This window comes from Pan troglodytes, chromosome 15 (assembly GCF_028858775.2).
Source record: "Pan troglodytes isolate AG18354 chromosome 15, NHGRI_mPanTro3-v2.0_pri, whole genome shotgun sequence".
In the NCBI taxonomy this organism is placed as follows: domain Eukaryota; kingdom Metazoa; phylum Chordata; class Mammalia; order Primates; family Hominidae; genus Pan; species Pan troglodytes.
The window spans coordinates 68,706,352-68,732,199 of record NC_072413.2 but is presented as its reverse complement, the minus strand read 5'-3'; the positions used below and the strand labels follow the sequence as shown (position 1 = coordinate 68,732,199).

Below are 25,848 nucleotides of genomic sequence, written 5' to 3'. Positions count from 1 at the left end.
CCGAGTAGCTGGGACTACAGGCGCCCGCCACCTCGCCCGGCTAATTTCTTGTATTTTTAGTTGAGACGGGGTTTCACCGTGTTAGCCAGGATGCTCTCGATCTCCTGACCTCGTGATCCGCCCACCTCGGCCTCCCAAAGGGCTGGGATTACAGGCCTTTTTTCTTTTCTCACTCTGCACTATGGGAATTTGGGAAGTTAATAGCCATATGATAATAATGATAGCTAAAATTGTTTATGGCTTTATGGTTTCCCACTTTTTCCACTTGAAAAATTTGATGAGACCTTTTGTCTGTTTTATCCAGGAGTCCTATGGCTCCTGCCATCAGTATGTAGGCCAGGTGTTATTATTGTTTCCATCTCAGAGCTGAGGGTCAGCAACTTGCCTGAAGTAACAGAGTTAGTAAGTGGGGAAGCAGAATCTTGAATGTGGGTCTTCTGATTCCAAAAACCTATATTCGTTGTAATATTATATTAGTCTGTTCTCATGCTGCTAATAAAGACATACCCAACACTGGTTAATTTATAAAGGAAAAAGGTTTAATCAACTCACAGTTGCACAGGGCTGGAGAGGCCTCAGGAAACTTATAATCATGGTAGCAAACAGGTCCTTCTTCACATGGTGGCAGGAAGAAGAAATAAGTGCCCAGCAAAGGGAGAAGCCCCTTGTAAAACCATCAGATCTCGTGAGAACTAACTCACTATTACGAGAACAGGATGAGGGAACCACCCCCATGATTCAATTATCTCCACTTGGTCCCTCCCATGACCCATGGGGATTATGGAAACTACAATTCAAGATGAGATTTAGGTGAAGATACAGTCAAACCCTATCAAGTGTCATTTTTGTTCTACACAAATGACTTACAAATAATTTCTGGAGCTGATTTGAAGAATTAAACTCTTTTTATGGAACATAGCAATTCTGAACACAGTACTGTTTGCCAAGTCAATGAGCATTCTCTAGAAGAATGGAGTGAGCTTACAGTGACTCTTTAGGGACCCTGGTGGGTGGACTTTCACTGGCTGTTGAGCAGAATGATTACAAAAGACTGTTCCTCTCACTAAATAGTATTCTAGCTAGAAGAATCCCAAGAGTTGCTGGCCTTTTTTTTTTTTGATTGCTGCATCACTGACCCTTGGTTACCTTTCTTTTAATTGATGAAATTATAAGGGTACCAGCCAGTAAGAAAAATGAAGTTTGGATTTTGTCAGTAAGTAGTTACTAGGAAGTCAAACTCATTCTTATAATAGCTAACATTTGTAGAGCATGTGTTATGTGCCATGCTTTCTTATACTTTCTATGAATTATCTTATTTAATGAGATAATAATTGTCTGTGTCAATGATGTCAGTGCTATTAACTCCATATTACATGTGATGCCCTTATTAACTTGTCCAAGACCACACAGTTAATGATGGTGAAGCTGGGACCTGAACAGGCAGTTTGTTCCAGAGTCCTTTCTCTTAGCCACCATGCTATGATGCCTCCCTGTTATAAGGCTTGTTGTTTGGTAAGTGAGAGTAAGATGTGCTTTCTCTCTGGAGAGATTCTTCTTAACTCATTCTGTATGTGGAAGATGTGATTTGCAAACTGTGCAACACAAATAGGTGTTGCAAAAGTAGGAGATTCAGCATGTTTAAGGGTCCTCCAGGTGAATGGTGTCATAGGCATATATTCCACAAGTTTCCGGATTTACCCTATGATTCAGCTAATTCCTCAAGTTGGATCAACCTACTGTTTCTAAGTATTATTGTGAGAATGCATTGGTGTCATCTGGGGTTTGTGTTCCATTAAAGAGAGTGACTTAGAGCCAGACCATCCCTTAGACAAGAGCATGGAGGAGACGAGGGCTTAGGAAGCTTGAAATTAGCTTTGACTTTTAAACTTTTACACTTAACAGCAAAATCAACCAACCAGGAATATTTTTTCTGCATCTTCCATGAATTTTTCTTCTCTTGGTAATGAAAACAAAGTCACAGGACAGAGAAACAAAGGATTTGGAGGGCGCACAACAATTAATTTGAGGTTTATTTCATCAAGGAAGAAGTAGTTCAAGTTCAACTCTCAGGAACTTGTGATAAATCTATGTTCCCATAAAGAAGGATTGCATTCACAATATTGCACTCTATCTCCTATTATTATTTCTCTTCATTCATTTATTGACTCAATAGTTATTCAACCACTGAGTACCTAGGCCTACCACATGCTAGACACTTTTCAATGTGCTAATTCTTTTCTCATTTCTTTTCTATCACTTTTTTTTTTTTTTTTTTTTTTTGAGACAGAGTCTTGCTCTGTCACCCAGGCCGGAGTGCAGTGGCATGATCTCGGCTCACTGCAACCTCCGCCTCCCGGGTTCAAGCAATTCTCCTGCCTCAGCCTCCCAAGTAGCTGGGACTACAGGTGCACGTCACCATGCCCAGCTGATTCTTATGTTTTTAGTAGAGACAGGGTTTCACTATCATGGCCAGGCTGGTCTCAAATTCCCAATCTCAGGTGATCCGCCTGCCTCGGACTCCCAAAGTGCTGGGATTACAGGCATGAGACACCATGCCGGCCTTCTTTCTATCACTTTTATGGCTATTTTGACATTCTCCTGGGGATGGAAGACAAGCTGAATGGAGAGTTTATAGCATCAGAATATTGTATTCATTTCTTGATCTCTTTCCTCTCTTCCACTGTTTACCTGCTGCTCAGCTTCCCCAATATGGGTTCACATGCTTGTTTTCTAGCTCCAGGTTCCCTTTCTACACTATTTTGTTTTAATCCAGAATGGTTACTTATAGTGAGTATTTCATTGAGAAGTTAGGTTTCGACCACAGAAGTGTTGCTGTGGCTCCTTTACTGAAGAAATATCCTGCTTTTTCAGACATGGCTCTCTCCAGGTTCCACCCCACACCCCACTTTAATCCAAGGCCCAGGGTAACCAGCATTAAGAGTTTAAAATCTAGATTTAAAAATTTTGTAGGCATGCTTTGTTTTCTTTCCTGTTTTCTCTCCTGTTTCCTGATTCTATATCCCCTCCCCTCTTGCCAGGAATTCAGTGCTGGGCTCACTTGTGAACTCATGCGGAAGGATAAAGGGGAGGTAGGGAAGAGGTTCTGCCATCTGATGTGGCTCCTGCTTCCATTCTCAGAGCAGGACAAAAGGGCCTGTTCTTGAGTCACAAGATGCAATTCCAACTGGGACTTTGTCCCAGTTCCACCCTCTAGCTTTCGGGCTTCAGCTCTCCCCCTAGCAGTGTGACTGACTGTCCTTCAGATTTGCAGGGGCACGGTCTGCTCTGGGGTGACATCTCCTGTGCTCATTGAGCAGTTTGTTTCAGGGGAGTGTGATAGAGCAGCAGCCAAATTTGGTTCTAGAGCAAGTGCCTGAAAAAGACCTCAGGAAATGTTCTCTTTTTTCCTTGCTATGCTTTCGTGATTCTTCTAGAGCAAATCATTGTCCTTTAAGATAAGGTGAGCGTTGAAACCACATACCTCAGTGGATTCATTCCTCAAGTGACCATGAAGATTTAGATGACATGCCTCACTTAGCTTTTGAGCAGCCACCCTGGAAACATATTTATATTTTATTGTTAGATGTTACCTGGAGGATGATTTATGTACAGTGGATACATTTTAAGCTGGATTAAGTTGGCTCTGCTTTAAAAATATCTTTTTTTTATTTTTACTATTTATTTATTTTTAATTATGCTCTTAAGTTCTGGGGTACATATGCAGAATGTGCAGTTTTGTTACATACACGTGCCATGGCGGTTAGCTGCACCCATCAACCTGTCACCTACATTAGGTATTTTTCCTAATGCTCTCCCTCCCCTAGCCCCCCACTCCCACAGGGTGTGTGACGTTCCCCTCCCTGTGTCCATGCGTTCTCATTGTTCAACTCCCACTTAGAGTGAGAACATGAGGTGTTTGGTTTTCTGTTCTTGTGTTAGTTTACTGAGAATGATGGTCTCCAGCTTCATCCACGTCCCTGCAAAGACACGAACTCATCCTTTTTTATGGCTGCATAGTATCATGGTATATATGTGCCACATTTTCTTTATCCAGTCTATCACTGATGGACATTTGGGTTGGTTCCAAGTCTTTGCTATTGTGAATAGTGCCGCAATAAACATACGTGTGCATGTGTCTTTATAGTAGAATGATTTATAATCCTTTGGGTATATACCCAGTAATGGGATTGCTGGGTCAAATGGTATTTCTAGTTCTAGATCCTTGAGGAGTTGCCACACTGTCTTCCACAATGGTTGAACTAATTTACACTCCCACCAACAGTGTAAAAGCATTCCTGTTTCTCCACATCCTCTCCAGCATCTTTGTTTTCTGACTTTTTACTGATCACCATTCTAACTAGTGTGAGATGGTATCTCATTGTGGTTTTGATTTGCAATTCTGTAGTGACCAGTGTTGATGAGCTTTCTTTCATATGTTTGTTGGCTGCATAAATGTCTTCTTTTGAGAAGTGTCTGTTCATATCCTTCACCCACTTTTTGATGGGGTTGTTTTTTTTTTTTCTTGTAAATTTGTTTAAGTTCTTTGTAGATTCTGGATATTAGCCCTTTGTCAGATGGATTGATTGCAGAGTTTTCTCCCATTCTGTAGGTTGCCTGTTCACTCTGATGATAGTTTCTTTCGCTGTGCAGAAGCTCTTTAGTTTAATTAGATCCCATTTGTTAATTTTGGCTTTTGTTGCCATTGCATTTGGTGAAAAAACATCTTTTATATAATAGAAAAAATTTGGCTGGTTGCAGTGACTCACGCCTGTTATCCCAGCACTTTGAGAGGCTGAGGCCGATGGATCACTTGATGCCAGGAGTTTGAGACCAGCCTGGCCAACATGGTAAAACCTAATCTCTACTAAAATACAAAAAAATTAGCTAGGTTTGGTGGCACATGCCTATAATCTCAGCTACTCCGGTGGCTGAGACATGAAAATCACTTGAATCAGGGATGCAGAGGTTGCAGTGGGCTGAGATCGCACCACTGCACTCCAACCTGGGTGACACAATGAGTTGCTGTCTCAAAAAATAGAAATTAAAGTAGAATCAAGTCTGTAAATAAATACATGATTATATTTTCTATTCAAACATATATATAAATATATGTAAATCACAGGCAATTTTAATGAAGAAGGAAGGAGCGACTAGAAACTCTTAGCCCCCATTTCTAGGGCTTGACCTATGGCTTTATCTTCTCTGACTGTCCCGTCAGTATGGCTGTTCTGAGCCTTCCTTTCCCCACCATTCAAGGTGGTCTGATGTTCATTTACCAGCTATCGAGTCCTCTCTCTTCACTGAGCATCATAGGAGAGCTCTCCAGGTCACCATAAGCCCTCTGGGAGCTCTCAGGCCTCATCCCAGAGCCCCTCTGCACTGAGCACCCCAGTCTTTTCTCTGATGGTTCTGCCCATCCTGCAGGAACTTCGCACCTGGGAGGAGGAGCTGACGCGGGCTGCGCTGCAGCAGAAGAACCAGGAGGAACTGCTGCGGCGTCGGGAGCAGGAGCTGGCCGAGCGGGAGATTGACATCCTGGAACGGGAGCTCAACATCATCATCCACCAGCTGTGCCAGGAGAAGCCCCGGGTGAAGAAACGCAAGGGCAAGTTCAGGAAGAGCCGGCTGAAGTTCAAGGATGGCAACCGCATCAGCCTCCCTTCTGGTCAGTGGCCGGGGACCGGCTGGGAAGTGGGAGCAGGGCAAAGAACTCATGTGGCAGAGGGTTTGTGGGAGCCCGGGACTGAGCTTGGAAACATGAGACCCTGGGGCTCAAACTCCAGCCTGTTTTAAATGGGCCATTCTGTTCACTGGAAAGACTGGCATGTTGAAAATCTACCCTACTCCGGGGAAATTGTTGCATGTGAGTGAACACAGAATATGAAGTGAGGACAACCCGGCAAGGTCCAGGCTGCTAGAAGCCTGGTGGCTCACAGGGGCACATCTCACTTTAGGCAAACCTGGAGAAGGAAGCATGAAGTTGGGGGAAAACATTCCAGGGTGTGCATGTGTGAGACACGAGAAGTTTTGGCTCTGCAAAATAACTTGTCTCAAGGTTTCTTTTTTTTGAGACAGAGTTTTTGCTTTTGTTGCCCAGGCTGGAGTGCAATGACAAGATCTTGGCTCACTGCAACCTCCACCTCCCCGGTTCAAGTGATTCTCCTGCCCCAGGCCCCCGAGCAGCTGGGATTACAGGCGCATGCCACCACGCCCAGCTGATTTTTGTATTTTTAGTAGAGACAGGGTTTCACCCTCAAGTGATCCACCCACCTTGGCCTCCCAAAGTGCTGGGATTACAGTTGTGAGCCACCATGCTTGGCTGACGTTTTTTTAATTAGTCCCTTGAGTGCAGTTGAGACTGGGTTTAATGTATGAGAATTTACATGATAAGATTTACATGTGACCTTTCAGACACACACATCAGTTGAATAAACATGCATTTGTTGTACTGCAGCCTTGGGGAAAATATAAAGAAATATGAAACTATTAATTAGAATCTTTGTGGTGTGTAATATATCCATGGAGGGAGCTGAATGCTAAAATGTGTGTTGATGTAGATAAAGATATTCACTGTGTTCTAAGTCTATGAGGCCCTAGAAAGCAGGCTTATTAGAAGTGTAAGGAACAGGCCAGGTGCAATGGCTCATGCCTATAATCCCAGCACTTTGGGAGGCCGAGGCGGGTGGATCATCTGAGGTCAGGAGTTCGAGACCAGCCTGACCAACATGCAGATACCCCGTCTCTATTAAAAATACAAAATTAGCCGGGCATGGTGGGGCATGCCTGTAATCCCAGCTACTCAAGAGGCTGAGGCAGGAGAATTGCTTGAACCCGGGAGGCGGAGGTTGCAGTAAGCCGAGATTGCACCCTTGTACTCCAGCCTAGGCAACAAGAGTGAAACTCCATCTCAAAAAAAAAAAAAGTGTAAGGAACAAAGAAAGAATGGTCTAATAGGGGCAGGAGTAGATGATGTTAAGCACTAAAATGGTGGCTTAATTAAGTACAGATAAGGCATTCCATGCAGTTGAGTGAATATGTTCATGAGCCATGTTTGCTGGTTCCCTTGCTGCACATTTGTTTTTCCTTTTCAGACAGCATGGACTCTTTAAGCACCCTTTGAGCATCTAGCATGTGTCAGCATATTGTTGCATGCCAGGATGCAGATAGAAAAGCTATAGTTCCCACCTGCAGGGAGATCACAGTCTAATGGGGAGACATAGGTGCAAGCAGCAGCTGTTTATTTTACCTCTTTGATAGATGAGGAGACTGAAACTCAGAAATTCAGACCTGTAAGTTTTACATTCTTTATGCTGTACTGTAACTTCCTTTGGAATGTGTCCGAATTGGAGCCATTTGCTCCATCTCCCTCACTGCCCTAGGTTCCCACAAGGGCTAGTCATTGATACCCTGCTGTGCCTGCACTTAGTGAGAAGAATCAGTGTCCCTGCTTCAGTCCCTGAGAAAAGAGGACCAAATCTATCTGATAATAGATTATGTGAAACCAATAATTTTAAGTTAAATTTCCTAGAATAATCAACAACATCTCATGAGCTAAACAGCTATTCTTAATACATAACTGCTTGAACTATATTCATTATATAGACAGCTTTATGAAGCTCACAAATGAAGTTCACTTGCACAGTGAATTTTCCATCTTTTTATACGTTCATCTCCCCATGTCCCTTGGGAAAAAGAGGTGATTCTAAAAGAGAACATTTCCCAGGTGAACAAAGAGCTTTTCAGGAAACTGGGGCCTGTCCCTCAAGGATGCTGAGGAATGTCACATTTCTTATATGAATTTAATTATGGGAAATGTTAATGCATACACGTGTTTGTCTTTCCCCAAGCAGATTTCCAGCACAAGTTCACGGTGCAGGCCTCCCCTACCATGGATAAAAGGAAGAGTCTTATCAACAGCCGCTCCAGTCCTCCTGCAAGCCCCACCATCATTCCTCGCCTTCGAGCCATCCAGTGTGAGACTGTTTCCCAAATTAGCTGGGGCCAGAACACACAGGGGCACCTGTCCCCTGCTCTGTCCAGCCACCGACTGGTCCAGGCTTGCTCCATCCATAACTTCTGCCACCTCTCCTCGACAATGTGTATATACATGCACATTATGTACGCAAACCCTTAGCCCTCTCCCTTGTCTCTCTCCATTAACTTTACTACTGCCCCCTCTACCTTTTAGTCACATATCAGCAAAGGGATTTGTGGGTACTAATGGGATCTTTAGTGGTTTGCAAAGCAATTTAGAAACTGGTGTGTGATGTAGATACAGGTTGCTACCTGGCCTGAGAACCTAACACACTCTTTGCCATATTTGGGGCATCATTGTTTTTCTTTAGTCCACACTTCCCAAGGAAGGGTTTTTTTTTTTCAAAGTATAGGTCCTAAGGAAACTTGCCATATACTTTATAATAGGCCAAATCTGGACCAATTTTATCTTTGCTACAGTATTTGCTTAAAAAAAAATACTCACACATACATGTAAGTGTGTGTGTGTGTGTGTGTGTGTGTGTGTGAACATACACCTGTATGTGAATGAATTAGTTTCCCTGGTTTAAAGACAGATTTTATTTAAAAATCCAAGATTTCGGCTGGGCATGGTGGCTCATGCCTGTAATCCCAGCACTCTGGGAGGCTGAGGCGGGCAGATCGTGAGGTCAGGAGATCGAGACCATCCTGGCCAACATGCTGAAACCCCGCCTCTACTAAAAATACAAAAAAGTTAGCTGGGCATGGTGGCACCCATCTGTAGTCCGAGCTACTTGGGAGACTGAGGCAGGAGAATCGCTTGAATGCAGGAGGCGGAGGTTGCAGTGAGCCAAGATTGCACCACTGCGTTCCAGCATGGGCGACAGAGTGAGACTCCGTCTCAAAAAAGAAAAATCCAAGATTTCTAGCTTTCCTTGAAAAATGAAATCAAATCAGTAGGTTTCTTTTTTCATGTGGCTACAGTTGGCTGGCACTAATAGCAGCTTCCGTATACTCTATATTTTGCCTCAGCCCCTTCAACTCCTTGTTTTTTGGTAACTAGTTCGCTCGTTTATGATATAAGCACAGTCCCTGGGGCATTTGGGTCTCAACCCTTGCTCCAAGGTATTAATGTCAGAAAAATATTCCTCCTCTCTTATCTGTCTTTCTCTAGGCCTGTTCCTTCCCCTTCTCCCACTCCAGACTTCCTTTTCCATAACCTTGAACTCGTCATTTTCTTCCCAACCCTTTCTTTCCAAGATTCCTGCATTTCCACGCCTTCCTTACCCCTTGTCTTTTTTCCCCCCTTACCTGCCTCCTTATTTGCTCACTACCCAATCCCACCCAACAAAACAGGTAAAGTCAGATCTGTTTGGAACTCTGATGTCTGGCTGGCCTAAGCTCTAGCTTTACATTGGATTTGTGAAAATTGAAGAAGTGTTTCCATGTTTAGTACTTTGAGAGAGCTAAATGATTGGTGGCTGAGAACTCCATTACTTTCCTGGAAGGGTCCACTTGGGCACAGAGTTTTTGATAAGGTCTAACTTCCCTGCAGCTCCAAATGTGTGTGTGTGTCTGGTGGTATAGAGGCTAGTTTGGGGGAGCCCTGTCTGTCCATTTTCTAGATCCTGTCCAACCCTTGTGATTCACAGTGACACCAGGTGAAAGCAGCAAAACCTGGGGCAGGAGCTCAGTCGTCCCAAAGGATGAAGGGGAGGAGGAGGAGAAGAGGGCCCCAAAGAAGAAGGGACGGACGTGGGGGCCAGGGACGCTTGGTCAGAAGGAGCTTGCCTCGGGAGATGAAGGGTAAGTGCCAGATGACATGAAATTCTTTCTCTCTCGAAGATGGATGTACCATTTAAACATAGGATATGAAATAACTTTTTTTCTCTGTCGTGTGTTTGATTGCTTTCTGAGAAATTACAAGCTTCTTGATCTTTACAACAGTTTTTCACCCTCCAAGTTCCTGGAACGTCCTAGAACAGGCATGGAAAACTTTTTCCATAAAAAGCCAGATAATACATATTTTAGGCCTTGTGATTCCTATGGCCCTGTCACAACTCTTGAGCGCCACTGTTGGAACACAGAAGCCTCCAAAGACCATGGACAACATGTAAATGAGCGAGCGTGGCTATGTTCCAGTAAAACCTTATAAAAGCAAGTGGCGGGCAGGGTTTAACCCACCAGTTATAGTTTGCCAACCCCTGAAGGCGTTCTACTCAGAGTAGCAAGTAGCCCAAGCATTAACCAAATGTAAAAAGTTCTGCCAGGGTGTTCTGCTTATACCTGGCTCTTCTTCCAGCTTTAAAGCAGAGGAAAGAGAAGAAAGAGCAGAAGTTAACAGGACTCTCTTGCCTAGAGGCTCATGCTGAAGCAGGGGCAGGCAGAATAACCCAGCCCTGGTAGTACAGTTGTATACAACTCCAGGGCCGCTGGAACTATTTTCAGATCTCACCCCATAGCCACACTGCCATGTATGATGGCTCCTCTGGGCAGGGCACAAGAGGGGTGAGAGCCTGGAGTGTGCTTGTGTTCTCACTCGTGGGCTTGAGTCCTGGGGGTCAAATTCTCCCCTGAGTCTGGGTTCTTCACAGGCAAGGCACTCATAGTGTAGTAATGAAGATCTTTGACTCTAGCACCAAACTGCCTGGGCATGAACCCTGGCACCACCACACCTAGCTGTGTGACGTTATGTTTTCTCATTTATAAATGGCATAACATTAGTACCCATCTCATGGAGTTGAGGCAAGGACCAAATAAGTTCATCTTTGTGAGTGCAGAGAGGATGAGCTGGCCCATAGTGAGCGTATGTAAATATTAGCTCTGATGACACTTCCTGCTTCTCATGCAATTTTACATCATATCTGAAGAATGGACGGAACCGTTTATACTTCATATTCTTGGTGTTAGAAGATAGCACAGTGTTTCTTGATGTTTCTATTAAATAAGTGCAAGGATAGCCAGCAGTCTCCTTCCTCATTTTTTAGTGACTTTCTAAAGAGCTTCTCAGGTTGAATATTAGGCTTACAAGTGCCCTGAACCTGCAAGTGGCCTTGGTAATCCTTTAAACACTAAGATTCCATGTCCAAAATCTATGATTTTCCCATGTCAGATCTGAGCCGAAGGTAAAAATAACAGTTTGATTCATAAAGGATTGACTCTCTGAAGCTAGGCTTTGTAAATCACTAGATACCTTTGAGCAGAAAGTTTAGATATGTAGGGCAAACTACCTCAGCTATGTAAGAATCCAGCGATGGGATCCTTGGGGGATGGCAGATTCTTCTACTAAGTTTTGTAGGAGCAAGAGCTCTCCAGTTTGTCCTTTGAGCTCTGGGCTAGAGTAGGGTTGAGCTGGGTCTGAGAAACTCAGTCACCCTGAGTCTCTTGATTTAAATATTTTTTTTCTTTTGGTCTTGGTAGTAAATTAACTTTATTTCACATTGCAAAATATTAACTTTGGAATTTTCTTCTTCCTCACAAACTTTTGAAGGAATTAAAAAATATATGACTTAATTTTTTCATGAGTCTTAGTTCCTATTGAAGAAATAAAAGTATATTCTATCCAGACTTGAGTGAAGACCCCTTTAATGTCAGAAATTTTGAGAACTTCTATGTGATATTATTTCTGGTTTTAGTACCTTTTGACTAAAGAAAACACGTGATGAACAAAAGCCATTTTGAATTCAGTAATGTTAAGTGAGTTTTGCATCCTCATCCTTTTAAAAAATAATACATATTTGTCCAAAACATGCATACCTGTCTATAGACTGCTTGGGTATCTATGGATTCACAGCCCCCCTGCAACCGTGCTGCAGCTGCCCAGGGATCTTTGTCCTGGGCCTGTCTTGGCTTAAACAGGACCATCTTGTTAAGATTCTTTCATGGTGTGGGCTTTGTGTCTGGACAGTGAGAAGGCAGCTGGCGATGTGGTGTGAGTCCAGCCTTGGGTGTTTTGGTGTGGGAGAGGCTGAGCTGGATGTGCCCTCCATTGCCTGCTACTGATTCTCTTTATTCATTGAAGATCCCCTCAGAGACGTGAGAAAGCTAATGGTTTAAGTACCCCATCAGAATCTCCACATTTCCACTTGGGGTGAGTCTCATCTTCACCCTTTCACCAACTGTTCTGGTAACAATCTCCCTTCCATTTCCTTGTTCTTACAGCATACCCCATAGAATCAAGCCTCGTTATTGCCAGGGCTGAACTGACTTTTTTGTTTTTGTTTTTGTTTTAAGCAGTACCATTGTGCACCTTGGGAAAATTCCTGTGTTGATCTAATTTTACCATATTCTTCACTCCACTGACCACTCCAATTAGGATACTCTTGGCACTCTTGGTTTTAGAGAGGCTTAGATATGTGGCTATTTATCCTTTGGTCTTCAGCACTGGTTTTGACTTTACTAATCTGGATTTTCCTGGATCCAGAGCTGGAAGTGATGTTACGAGAGTCTCAGTTGGAAGCCCCAGGCTGTGGGTTTGGCAGCAGGCTTATCTCTGACCATATTTTGGTTGAAACCAGTGGTGGTTGGGATGTACTTTAATTTGCTGGTATTTCTGATAGCACTTGAAACAGAATTCTGAACAGGGAAAAAGCTGGTCCTCTGTCTCTCTCAAGATGGCTGGGACTTTGGGGAAAGTGGTCTTTAGTTGAATGATTCTTCCTAGCCTTAAAAAAAAAAAAAAAAAAAAGAGCCACTCTGGTCATAATCCCAATATTTCCAGGGCAACCATAGCCCACAGATTCCTCAGTCCTCCCTTTTACTGTCCTCTAGGGAAAAGACCAGTGCTTCTAGGCCTCTGGTTCCCCCCTCCTACAAAGTGGTTGGCGGGGTGCCCAGGCTGTATCCTCGGAGAGTTACCGACTTTCCATATGGGCTGATGACAGGGATTTGAAAGCGAGCTCCTGTCCTCTGTCTCTCCACCCCCAGACAGACCAAGGGCTCTGCTTCAGCACTGTGCACTACCCACATAGGTCTGTCCCACAGTGCACTGGGTTGGTGCAGCTTTGTGGGTTGGTTTTTCCTTTTGAAAAGGGGATGGCTTTGAAAGTTGCCTAAGCATGCCATAAAGCTTGGAAGGAAAGCCTGAGAAATGCCTTATGTGGAGTAGCCTGGTCCACCTCTGCTAGCTCGGCTGCCCGGTGCTTGCCTGGCTTCGCAGGTCTTTGCATCACAGTAACTGTCATGCCATGAATGTGTTGTGTCCAGTGTCTGCTTTGAGTGCTTCTCTCTTGAGATGGGCTCAGGCAAGACCCCCGGCCAGCAGGGCCATCCTTATTCTTTCTGTCTGCTTGCCAGCTTGCCCACTAGTTCTTTCTACAGTTCCACAGCAGCATGTGAGGGGGATGGGTCATGTCATTGCCCTTTTCTTCCCTGGAGCATGTGCATTTCTGTTTGTGAAGCAGGTGGGCTTGGTAAGAGTCATTGCCTGTATGTACTCCAAGGTTCTTTGGTAGAATGAAGCAGGCAGGGAGAAACGTCTCCATAGACCCATGGAGCTGAGGGTCAAGTAAGAAAGGTAACCAGTTCTGACAGTTTCCTCTTTTCCTCTGATTCAGCCTCAAGTCCCTGGTAGATGGATATAAGCAGTGGTCGTCCAGTGCCCCCAACCTGGTGAAGGGCCCAAGGAGTAGCCTGGCCCTGCCAGGGTTCACCAGCCTTATGGAGATGGGTAAGCATAGCTCCTCTTGAGAGTCTTGGCTGTCTCCCTGCTCCCTGGGGGCATTCTTGCCCAAGCTTCTAGGACCATTTAAGGACCCCTAGCACTGCTTCATGGAGGAAACATTGGGAATGTTTTTGTTCTAGAATGTTCAGTGTTCTAGAAACTCATACTGCACTTGTGTTAAGGGGCCGGTATTAGTCAGGGTTCTCCAGAGGGAGAGAACCAATAGGAACCAAAAGGAAGTTTATTAGGGAGAATTGTCTCACACAGTTACAAAGGCAAAGTCCCATGATAGGCCGTCTGCAAGCTGGAGAATGAGAAAAGCCTGTAGTATGGCTCCCAGGGAAGACAGTAGAGTGGCTCAATCCCAGTTTGAAAGCCTTAACACCAGGGAACCCAGCAGTGCAGCTCCCAGTCTGAGGCCTGAGAGCCTCCTAAAGGCCTCAGTTACAAGTCTGAGAGTCCAAAGGCTGAAGAACCTGGACTCTGATTTCCAAGGGCAAGAGGAGAAAAAGTGTCCCTCTCCAGAAGGGAGAAACAGAGAGAGGAAGCTCAGCAAACTGAGCATCCCCCTTTTTCTGCCTGCTTTGTTCTAGCCTTGCTGGCAGCCAGTTGGGTGGTGCCCATCGACATTGAAGGTGGGTCTTCCTCTCCCTGCCCCCTGACTCCCATCTTAGTCTCCCCTGGAAACAGCCTCACAGACACACCCAGCAACTGTGCTTCACCAGCCGTGCAGGCATCCCTCAGTCCAGTCAAGTGGATACCCAAGTCACTATCACAGATCCCTTATGAAAGAAATGGCAAATTAGCAGATCTTTTATTCTGCTCTAAGGAAATGGGCTCTGGAATGGAGAGTGGTTTCCCTGTGTTGGGGGGTGGATAAAGCCCCCTTGGTTCAGTGTTCAATTCCATGTCCTGCTCATCACACCATTGAGCCTTTGTGTCCCTGAGACTGAGACAGGAGGCCTGGGGTGAGGGGAAAGGGCCAGATTCTTATTCCTGCCACCTCATTTCCATTTCCTGTTTCTCTTCCACTCTTGTCATCTTCACAGAGGATGAGGACAGTGAAGGCCCAGGGAGTGGAGAGAGTCGCCTACAGCATTCACCCAGCCAGTCCTACCTCTGTATCCCATTCCCTCGTGGAGAGGATGGCGATGGCCCCTCCAGTGATGGAATCCATGATGAGCCCACCCCAGTCAACTCGGCCACGAGTACCCCTCAGCTGACGCCAACCAACAGCCTCAAGCGGGGCGGTGCCCACCACCGCCGCTGCGAGGTGGCTCTGCTCGGCTGTGGGGCTGTTCTGGCAGCCACAGGCCTAGGGTTTGACTTGCTGGAAGCTGGCAAGTGCCAGCTGCTTCCCCTGGAGGAGCCTGAGCCACCAGCCCGTGAGGAGAAGAAAAGACGGGAGGGTCTTTTTCAGAGGTCCAGCCGTCCTCGTCGGAGCACCAGCCCCCCATCCCGAAAGCTTTTCAAGAAGGAAGAGCCCATGCTGTTGCTAGGAGACCCCTCTGCCTCCCTGACGCTGCTCTCCCTCTCCTCCATCTCCGAGTGCAACTCCACACGCTCCCTGCTGCGCTCCGACAGCGATGAAATTGTCGTGTATGAGATGCCAGTCAGCCCAGTCGAGGCCCCTCCCCTGAGCCCATGTACCCACAACCCCCTGGTCAATGTCCGAGTAGAGCGCTTCAAACGAGATCCTAACCAATCTCTGACTCCCACCCATGTCACCCTCACCGCCCCCTCGCAGCCCAGCAGTCACCGGCGGACTCCTTCTGATGGGGCCCTTAAGCCAGAGACTCTCCTAGCCAGCAGGAGCCCCTCCAGCAATGGGTTGAGCCCCAGTCCTGGAGCAGGTGAGTCTTCTTCCTCTTTTCTCTTTCCTTTCTTTGTGCCTCCTCAGGGAGTGAAGATGTTTGCAGGCCTCATTTTCTCTTTCCACTTCGGGATTTGAGTGAACACCATTCCTCCTCTTAGCCAATCAAGAAATACAGATCTGGGATCAGGGAGGTGGCCAGGGCTGGCTGACTTTTCTCTGACCTGTGCCTCAGGGGTCTTCCCTGAGGATTGAAAGAAGACAAGCAGGTTCTAGGAAGAATCAGAAGACCTGGGACTCCTTTGGAATGTCCAGACCCTGAGTCTTAGGATAGGGTAGTGTTTTCAGGGCACAGGAAGGGCAGGAGTCTAGCTTCTAGTTATTCCCTGAGGAGGATGATGCATTTTCCAGGAAGGAATCTTGCACTGCATGTGGGAGCAGTATTTTCTGCCACATAGCTGGGATTTTGCCTCTCATTATAGCATTAGTTCACACACACTCAGAAGGCAGGCTTCCACCCATTCATCACACTCTTCAACACTCACCCCTGACTCATACCTGCCTCTTCAGGTGTGGAGATGAGTCCAGGCAAATTGCTATCCCTGTGCATATGACTGCCCTCGACATCTGACACCTGGGGACACACACTCTTTCCTGTCACCATCTCTTTCCTGTCACCATCTCTTTCTCCCTGGAAGACCTAAGTCTGACTTGGAAACAGCCTCTAATCCAGTAGGAAAAGCGGGGATAGTAATACCCTTTCAATGAGATTTAAGTGTCAACAACAATTGTATTTAACTGTTTGGCTTGACCTGCCCTCCTGTTTTTTGTTATACTCAGATATGTGACCTCTTTGGGAACAGAAACCCTACATTACTCACCTTTGGACTTCTGATACCTAGCTCTGTTCCCGTCACATGTTTATTACATGGATGAGCAGTAAATGAACAGACATGCCCTTGAGTCAGGAGGCAGCAAGCTTTTTTGGTGAAGGGCTAGATAGTAAATATTTTAGGCTTTGTAGGCTGTACAGTTTCTGTTGTAACTAAACTACGCTGCCGTAGTGGGAAAGCAGACACTGGATGTGGCTGTGTTTCAATAAAATGTTATTGTATACCTTTTTTTCTTTTTTTTGAGACGAAGTCTCACTCTGTCACCCAGGCTGGAGTGCAGTGGTGTGATCACAGCTCACTGCAGCCTCGACCTCCTGGGCTCAAGTGATCCTCTTGCCTCAGCCTCCCAAGTAGCTGGGACTATAGGCATGGACCATCATGCCTGGCTAATTTTGCAAAAAAATTTTGTAGAGATGGGGTTTCATCATGTTGCCCAAGCTGTTCTTGAACTCCTGGGGTTAAGTGATCCTCCTGCCTTGGCCTCCCAAAGTGCTGGGATTATAGGCATGAGCCACTGTACTCCACCTAAAACCTTGTTTATAAACACAGGTGGCCAGCTTGTGTGTCATTTGCCAACATCTGCCTTCAGTTATTTCATTACATGTGACCCCCAAATGTCCTATTATTCTTACCAGATACAGGGATCATGGCCTTCTAGGTCACTACTGTATCCCCAGTGCCTCCCAGTAGGTGCTCCACAAACATTTGGTGATTCATGTTCTCCTGATTGCGTAGGGATATGGTGGTGTTTGGGGGGAGTAGTGGATATCTAACCCCGAAATATGGTGCATCATCTGATGCTTCTCCCTTTGTCTTTTTGACCAGGAATGTTGAAAACCCCCAGTCCCAGCCGAGACCCAGGTGAATTCCCCCGTCTCCCTGACCCCAATGTGGTCTTCCCCCCAACCCCAAGGCGCTGGAACACTCAGCAGGACTCTACCTTGGAGAGACCCAAGACTCTGGAGTTTCTGCCTCGGCCGCGTCCTTCTGCCAACCGGCAACGGCTGGACCCTTGGTGGTTTGTGTCCCCCAGCCATGCCCGCAGCACCTCCCCAGCCAACAGCTCCAGCACAGAGACGCCCAGCAACCTGGACTCCTGCTTTGCTAGCAGTAGCAGCACTGTAGAGGAGCGGCCTGGACTTCCAGCCCTGCTCCCGTTCCAGGCAGGGCCGCTGCCCCCGACTGAGCGGACGCTCCTGGACCTGGATGCAGAGGGGCAGAGTCAGGACAGCACCGTGCCGCTGTGCAGAGTGGAACTGAACACGCACAGGCCTGCCCCTTATGAGATCCAGCAGGAGTTCTGGTCTTAGCACGAAAAGGATTGGGGCGGGCAAGGGGGACAGCCGGCGGAGATGAAGGGAGCTGGCGGGCACAGCCCTTTCTCAGGGTTGGACCCCCTGAGATCCAGCCCTACTTCTTGCACTGATAATGCACTTTGAAGATGGAAGGGATGGAAACAGGGCCACTTCAGAGAGTCTCCTGCCCTGCAGGGCCTTTCTACCTGTGTCCACTGGAGGGGCTGTGGCCATCAGCTCTGGCTGTGTAGGGGAGGGAGGGGTGCATGCATGTCCCCCACCCTCCACAGTCTTCCTTGCCTTTAGAGTGACCCTGCAGAGTCACTCAGCCAAATCTGTCTGCTGCTCCCTCTCCTCAGCCAGTTGGGTGTGCGCAGAGCTGTCATGGGGTCCCTTTGTCAGCCCCGAGTTCAGCTTCCCAAACACCAGTGTTGGATATTCTGTGATTGATTTTGGTCCTCCTCCGCTGTCCTCCAACACCCAGGAATGGGAATCTGGCTTGGTTCGAGATAGGAGCTTTTCTGTGTCCTAAGCCCTTTCATGCTAGCAGGAAGACTGAAAGCAGGGTGGCCCAGTGTGGGGTCATAGGGCTTGATAGACCTGGCACTGCCTATCTGCACTTCCAGGTGCCCCACCTATTTATCTGAGCCCACAGGTGGAAAGGGGAACTGCCTCAGTGAGAACAGGGGGACGGGGATGTTAGGAAAAATACAGTAAAGTTGCAGTGAAGAGGTTCATGAAGTATGTCCTTGTTCTTTTTGGAAACTCTCGGCAAAGGGCAAACCAGCAACTATTGAGGGTACCCATCTAGCTACTTGGGGTCAGGACCTCGTCAGACCAGGTTCGGATACAATCATCTGCTCATCCCAGGAATAGTTTCTTGGGGGACTCACTCACTGGTGCCAGTTCTAAGTCAGAGACAAAATTCCACTGTCTGTTCCTTTTGTTGTCTGAACTTTATGTGTTACTCCCTTCCTTTGGTCTTCACTCTAATCCCTGGAGTTTGTGGGCTTTTGGTTATGTTTGGTTAGTAGATATCACCGCAATGCCCTAGAACAGCTATGAAGCAGAATACCGTATGGCCACCTGGACATTGGGACTTGGGAATTCACTCTCAACTGGGCCATCCATGTTGTGATGCCCTTGAAGTAAAATGGAGCCAGCAGGAGTACCTTCTGTAAATGCATGTGGCAAAGTGCTATTTATAGGGTGCCCAGGGAGCCGCTGATGTACAATAACCTTGAGGTCCCCCATACTGAAAACTGACCAAGGCCTGTGCACAGGTAGTCCCTCATGCTGGGCTCTGAACCATGAGCTGAGTAGGAAGGATAGCAGAGGCCAACCCTGACCTTCCTGGAAGTTGTTTCCTTAACTTGAATGTTGAGCTTCCTCTAAAGCTTTCTCGTGTATGTCTTCTCCATGCCACTACTCTGAGGCCTCCTGTGTTATGTGTGAACAGTTGTCTTTATGTGGGAATGACGACTTGATTGGGAGTAGAGTCTCAAGGTCATTCCCCTCTTCCCTCGAGACTCTCTGAATGCTGCTCCACTGTCTTTTGTCTTGGAGGTCACTCAGCAGGTTCCTTGCATTTGCTGCCTGGATGTGCAGCTGGCAACAGTGATGAATTGGTCACTGCTCTTTCTCTATAACTGGGATAGATGTCCTGCCTTGGGGTCACTAAAGGGGTGACCTTGTTCCTTGCTTTATGAGCCCATTAGCACTTTGGTTCAAGGGGCCCACCAAGTCTTGGACGGGAAGGCGCTACTGGTTTTATTGCCCAAGGTTTTGTTATTGCTTCTCTTCTGTGTCCTTCTCTTTGTTCAGTGAAGCCAATATGTAAGATACTGTTTTTGTCCCCATTCCCCTACTCCTGAGCTAGGAGGAAAAAATGTGAATCTTACCAGCAGTTCCAGCCAACCAAGTGATTCTTCTTCATTCTTGATGGGGAGAAGTACATACAAAGTTTGTTCTGACAGGGCGCGGTGGCTCACGCCTGTAATCCCAGCGCTTTGGGAGGCAGAGGCAGGTGGATCGCCTGAGGTCGGGAGTTCGAGACCAGCCTGACCAACATGGAGATATCCTGTCTCTACTAAAAATACAAAAAAATTAGCCAGGCATGGTGGCACGTGCCTGTAATCCCAGCTACTCGCAAGGCTGAGGCAGGAGAATCACTTGAACCTGGGAGGCGGAGGTTGCAGTGAGCCAAGATTGCACCATTGCACTCCAGCCTGGGCAACAAGAGAGAAACTCTGTCTCCAAAAAAAAAAAAAAAAAAAAAAAAGTCTGTTCTGTGGCCTCCTTCCCCCGGGCCCTCCATAACCTCAGGCTAAACCATGAACACATCTGTATATCCTTGGCTCCACTAAATGGCCCTCTTGTGGCCCTCCAAACCATGCTGCCTATACACAGTGCTCTGTGGTATGAAGCAGAGATTTTTCCTTTGCTCATTTTTAACTTTTGCCATTGTGGTAGGTTGCAGCCATCTTTCTAGATGTAGTGTAACTGATGTAGTGTAACTGAATGATGGTCACCTGCCATTGAGTGAGAGGTTGAGTGCCATCCTTACTTGTCCACTGTGGGGAAAGATAAAGCAAGCCTGGGTCTTTGCTAAGGAAATAATTGTACCCGAAAGAAGCAAAAGCAGGGCTATCCAAAGGTGCTACTGTGAGCACCCATGAAGAAGGAACAGTTAGCATCTCTCAACTCCTACACACCTGGTCTCTGATGGGCCCCTGACTGCTGCACTCTCTCAGTGGGGCAAGGTTGGAGATGGGCTAAGGATCTGTATAGTAGTAGCAGGTCTCAGTGGCTTTCTGTTCGCTCAGGTTCCCTTGTTCTGTGGTCCTGGTCGGGAGCAGGCCCTGGAGCTGTGGATGAAGCCACTTGAGTGGCAGTAGCCGGCACCCCTTTCCTCTGCCTTCCCTTTCCACAAAGACACATTCCTTCTGCTCTTGGCAGGTGCTAACTTCATGGAAGATGGTAATAGGAACAGATACTGCTCTCTGCCCCTGCTTCTTGGATTCTTCAGCTCCTACTGCTGATTCGGATTATCCCCTTTTGACCCTCTTGGGGATCCAGACTGCTGCCAGGAGGCTGAGTAGATACCTCAGTTATCTATATGTTATTTCTGAGAGGCTTTGGCGGATCCTCTTCACTTGGCATCCTGTGGCATCCCTAGGGTCTGGTGGTAACAGTAATAGCAACAATGATATCTTACATTTGGACAACTCAAAATAGTGCTAACTTTTCCTCCTGACCTTTGCAAAATGACATCATTTTCCTTGTACATTTGATACCCTTGCTAGTAGAGAAGGGGAAATGCTTAAAGATGAAAATTCAAGTGAAGAGAAATGAAAAAGTGGCTTGAACTAATTGCTGAGTGAGGCCACTGGGCTCAGAACTGAACAGGTTGGCTGCATTCCCCATTCTGCTTTTGCTGTGTGGCCATAGGCTTGTCTCTTTAGCCCCTCTCAGATTTCCTTCCTTTAAAAGCAATCATCACATGCTTTCCTCTCAAGGGAGTTGGGTGTATGTATCAGAGGTCAGTGAAACACCATAGCTCCTTGCCAGCTCCTAGAGGAAGCTTCTTTCATCTATACAGGATGAATCGCTGAAGTTGAGAGTGTGGCTCTCGTCACCTTTGCCTTGAGGGAACTTGCCTTTTCTTTCGTCCTTTGGCTTCTGGAAGAGGAGTGATTTGGAGGTGGTTGAGCATGACTAATGGGGGCCCTGGTCGGGCCCATGCCCTTCTGCCGCACATATATAGCACCTGGTGTTGACAAGCATTCTTTCCTAATTCCCCCACTTAACTTGTCTGACGCTGTCTGCCAATGTCATCCTCACCATTTGTGTCTTACAGAGAAGGAAATGGGAGAGGGAGGTTGTGTCTTACAGAGAAGGAAATGAGAGAGGGAGGTTGGTAGCAACATCAGAGTGACAGTTGGCTGTCTCTCATTTCTTGGGGTCATCAGTCTGATTTGTTTAGAGCCTGGAATCATCCCAGTTCCTGGAAGAATCTTTGGAAAAGGGTCCCCTTGCTCTTGGGACATGTGTCATGGTCACTAAGCCCCCTTTCCCTCAGGCTACTGTTGCTCAGGGACACAATGAGATACCCCAAGGACATCTAGACCTGACTTTTCATGAACTCTCTTGCCTCTGTGGTCCCCACATTGGAGACCTCCCTCCCTCCTCCTTCCCTTGTGTGAAGGAGACACCTCCTGAGCAATCCTAACTCATCCAGCTCACTTTTAACAAAGCAAAGAGCAGAGGGCACTGAAGACTGGATGACTGTGAATGGCACACCTTGGGGTTGAAACCGTGTTGGCAGGAACCTGGTGATAAAAGCTGCCTACTTCCTGGGTGTGTGAATTTGCACATATCTTTTCCCCTCACTGGACTTCAGAAGCCTACTGTGAACTGGGGACGATGCTATCTACTTTCCCTCCCGAAGCCCTTCTAACTTTCAAATGTATGGTCCTGGAGCCATGAGTCCTGCACAGAAACTGCAGCCTTGCCAGATTGCTTCCCTTGGTGCAGAAAAGTGTTCGTGTGTATGAAATATATGTACGGTTTTACGTCAAAAACAGTCGAATATCAGCTATTTCATATGGTTCACCCTAATGTACCTGCCTCTCTCTTTGGCTTTAGGTCTGAGAATGACTTGTCTTTGTCAAGGTATACTATTGTTAGAAATGCATTACCAAATGCATCTCTTCTGTCGGATCAGCGTATTCCTAGATTAGGAATTCAAATTAATGAAAATTCACATGTGAAAGGAAAATCCATTGCTATTTCTGGAGAGGACCTCAGTCCTGGGCTTTTCCCTGGCATTGCTACCTGGGTGGGTGCTCACCACTCAGGTGCTGGTGTTGGAAGGCAGGAGGAGGAAGCTGAAATCCTGCCGATTAAGGCTAATTAACAGGGTTTAGGTGCCTAATTATCATGACTCAGCCCGGGACTTATGGTTAGCCGTGCAGGCCAGGTGAGTCTCTTATGGACTTCCTCTCAGACTGCTCTTTCTCATTTTGTCCTGATGAGATATTGACAGTCATGTCCACCCGCTTCCTCATCCATTTCCCGTCTTGGGCCCTGGAAGTACGGGGGCCTCTGTAGGCTGCCTAGGGAGCCCTGGCTTTGCTCTTCATGTTGGGCTCACTCCATGATCAGGAGCCAGTAGGACTGGTCCTTCCTGATTCTTACTGTCTGTGGTTCCCCATCCCCTACAGGGAGCCTGCTTTGGGCCTTGAGCTGGATAGAGAGAAGAGCTTTGGGGCCCAGCTGGTTATAGGAGCTGAGCTTTTCCACACCTCTCTTTGTTAACCCTTGGAAACAGACCTGCCTTTCACCTGACCCATCTTCCTACCTGTCTGGTCTGACCTGCCCTCTTTGAAAGCACTCATCACCTAGTTTTACTAGGCTGATTGGCAGATGTGGATATGACAGGTGTCTATCGAGATAGGTGTCTAACTAGTTAGGTGTCTCAGGATTGGACAGCAGAATACCATTCCAGGGGTGCACAGACAGGCCTCTCCTACCGGAACATGAGGGATAGACGTCTGGGCGTTCTGAACCCAGAGGTCAGAGTAGTCACAAGCGGAGCCCTGGGGAGCGAGGGCCCCAGGGTCGTGGTGTTCCTTGCCCTGCGCTCACTGAAGTCCAAGGCCAGGTTTCAGAAGTAGTGTGCTGCCCATTCCTGAGATCCTTCACACCTGGACACCAACCCAGACAAAGCCTGACTTAAAATTTTGATACTGTATTCATTGTGGAATTTTTCAATAACTCTGATTTTTAAAAAATACTGCATTGCAATATGATTTACCTTGATTACTGAGGTTCTTTTTTTTTGGCACCCCCTTAAATTTTAACCCAAGGTGAGGGCCTCACTCCACTCTTGACCCAGCCCTGCCTGCCCCTCACCTGGACCTGTGAGAGGGGCTTAGGTACCACTGTGAAATACGTTTTAAATTTTTACTTGCCCTTCCCCTCAGGTCCTGAGTGAGGCAGCGGCTCTCTGGGGGTGCTCGCATTTAAATAGGAGTGTGTAGGCTTACAGCAATGAAACATCTAGGAGCTTTTAACTTTGGATCTACACCTGGGTGTGACATTTCCTTGGTGTTCTCTGGCTGCCTTTCCGGCTCTGCAGCCCTGAGGGCACTTGTGTGTGTGTGTGTGTTCCCTGGAGAAGGGAAGTGATTATGGCAGAGAGGCTCCTTTAGATTCTCCTCTTAAACCTCTTTGGAACATGTTTGAATTCCAGAAGTGAATGAACTTCATTCATTCTCTCGTCCAGATTTCAGAAGGGACTAAAGTGAATGGAGGCTTTTTCACTCCCTGGCATGCCAAGAGCCACATTCCCTAGCTCTGTGCCTGCACAGTGAGTCTTCAGAATTTGGCCCATCACACCCTCTGCTAGTATCGTTTCCACCACCCTCCTCATCCTCTGTCATCTTTATTTCATTCTCATCGTTTATCTCTACCTCCAGTTCAGATGCCATGCTGGCTGTGGCTCTTTTCTTCATCACCATCAGAGTGAGGCAAAGATGTATCCTGGCCTTGTTATAAAGACAAATAATACATGATAAGAAATCATTAATTTTTTTCCACGTGGGGGGTGGTGCTGTCCTAGTGATTCATATATATATAATTTTTGACTCCTTACAATAATTCTGGGATGTGGGTATTACCCCCATTTAAGAATGTGGAAACCAAGGCTCTGATGGCTCTATAATTTGCCCAGGGTCACACAGCTAGGAAGCAAGTTGCTGATCTGCTTGGTTCCAAAGTCACCTCTCTTTTTCCTCTGAGCACATTTCTAAGCCACTACTTAGAAGCTCTTGAGATAAAGTTGGCCTAGCTCAGGTCCACCGAGGTTTTGAGATTGCCCTTTGCCCAAGGAGGAGTTGTGTCCTTGGCTTACCTGTCATCTGCCTGTGACTGGACTTGAACCCTCGCACGTCTCAGCTGACATCCTTGATGCTGCTGGCTGCCTTCCTCTCCCTGTTTCCTCTCCATGACTCCAGGGGTTTGAAGCACACAGGAGCTGGACATGTCAATTCTGTAGCTCTTCTCCCAATACCACTGAAGGCCGTGAGCCTCTCTCCTGTTTCCAGCCTGCAGGTGCCCTGTTGCTGCTCTTCATTCCAGCTTCTCCTCACTTTTCTCTCAGTCTCTTGAGCTTGGAAGCCTTACTGTAGCTTGTGTCTCCTCCCTGGGCACTTGAGGTCAGGCTTTTGCCTTTTTGTCACATTGAGCCACATGCCTTTGATACACAGTTGTAGCAAAGAAGGGAGGTGATGAACTTGCTCACTTTCTTTTCTGATTTCCCTCCCTACTCATCCTGCACATTCACCCACAACCACTCCCCACCGAAACCCAGATATCTTATAGTCTAAGGCTTGTAGAGGATTAAGGAAAGGAATTGGAGATGGGTTTTACTTAGTTCACAGAAAAGCTTTCTTTGGGATTTTTCCTCCCCCTTAGGGCTTTTAAGTCTAGGTGAAGTGAAAGTTCACATATGTGTTTGTTTGGTTCCTCTGTAATTAGCTACTAGTTTTTATCCCTAGACCTTCTCTGCTCCAATGTCTTGTTCATGTGTCCTGACCCCGTGTCCTTGAATTCCCACTTTGCTTTGGGATTTAAGTTATTGTATGTTGTCAACAATATTTAAAGATGAAAAAGTCCTGAAGGAAACTTATCAGGTTCTTTCCTTTGGCTTTTTTTTTTTTTCTTTCGAGGTACTGTAAATTGTTAACTAGGGATGCCAAGCAGGCTTGGTTCAATGGCTAAACCTCTTATTGTATTACAGTGTAATGCTGATCTCAGCCTGGTCTCAATGCCAGAGCACACAGAGACTTGAATAAAACTGTTATAACGATTACCTCTGGTTTGTTGTGGTTCTTTGTAAACTCATCCTTTCCCCCTTTTTTTTTCTGTTTTTTTTTTGAGATGGAGTTTTGCTCTTGTTTCCCAGGCTGGAGTGCAGTGGTGTGATCTCAGCTCACCGCAGCCTCCACCTCCTGGGTTCCAGCAGTTCTCCTGCCTCAGCCTCTCAAGTAGCTGGGATTACAGGCGCCCACCACCATGCCCACCTAATTTTTTGTATTTTCAATAGAGACGGGGTTTCATCATGTTGGCCAGGCTGGTCTTGATCTCCTGACCTCAGGTGATCCACCCACCTTGGCCTCCCAAAGTGCTGGGATTACAGACGTGAAC

General features: G+C 46.7%; 1 protein-coding gene across 3 annotated transcripts in view; it reads left to right on the top strand.

Annotated features, from left to right (window-relative positions):
• The window catches only part of MAP3K9 (mitogen-activated protein kinase kinase kinase 9), an 86,422-nt gene extending 60,909 nt beyond the window's left edge, over positions 1–25,513 (top strand). For 2 of the 3 annotated variants that reach the window (XM_016926275.4, XM_016926276.4), the window contains exons 6-13: positions 5,425–5,665; positions 7,851–7,973; positions 9,627–9,780; positions 11,996–12,064; positions 13,530–13,642; positions 14,230–14,271; positions 14,686–15,489; positions 17,168–25,513. In XM_016926275.4, coding sequence (XP_016781764.3) covers positions 5,425–5,665; positions 7,851–7,973; positions 9,627–9,780; positions 11,996–12,064; positions 13,530–13,642; positions 14,230–14,271; positions 14,686–15,489; positions 17,168–17,652 — 2,031 coding nt within the window. In that variant the 3' untranslated portion in view covers positions 17,653–25,513. The remainder of the gene's footprint in view (positions 1–5,424; positions 5,666–7,850; positions 7,974–9,626; positions 9,781–11,995; positions 12,065–13,529; positions 13,643–14,229; positions 14,272–14,685; positions 15,490–17,167) is intronic. The other variant, XM_016926277.4, reaches the window with a different exon arrangement.
• The last annotated feature ends 335 nt before the right edge of the window (positions 25,514–25,848 follow it).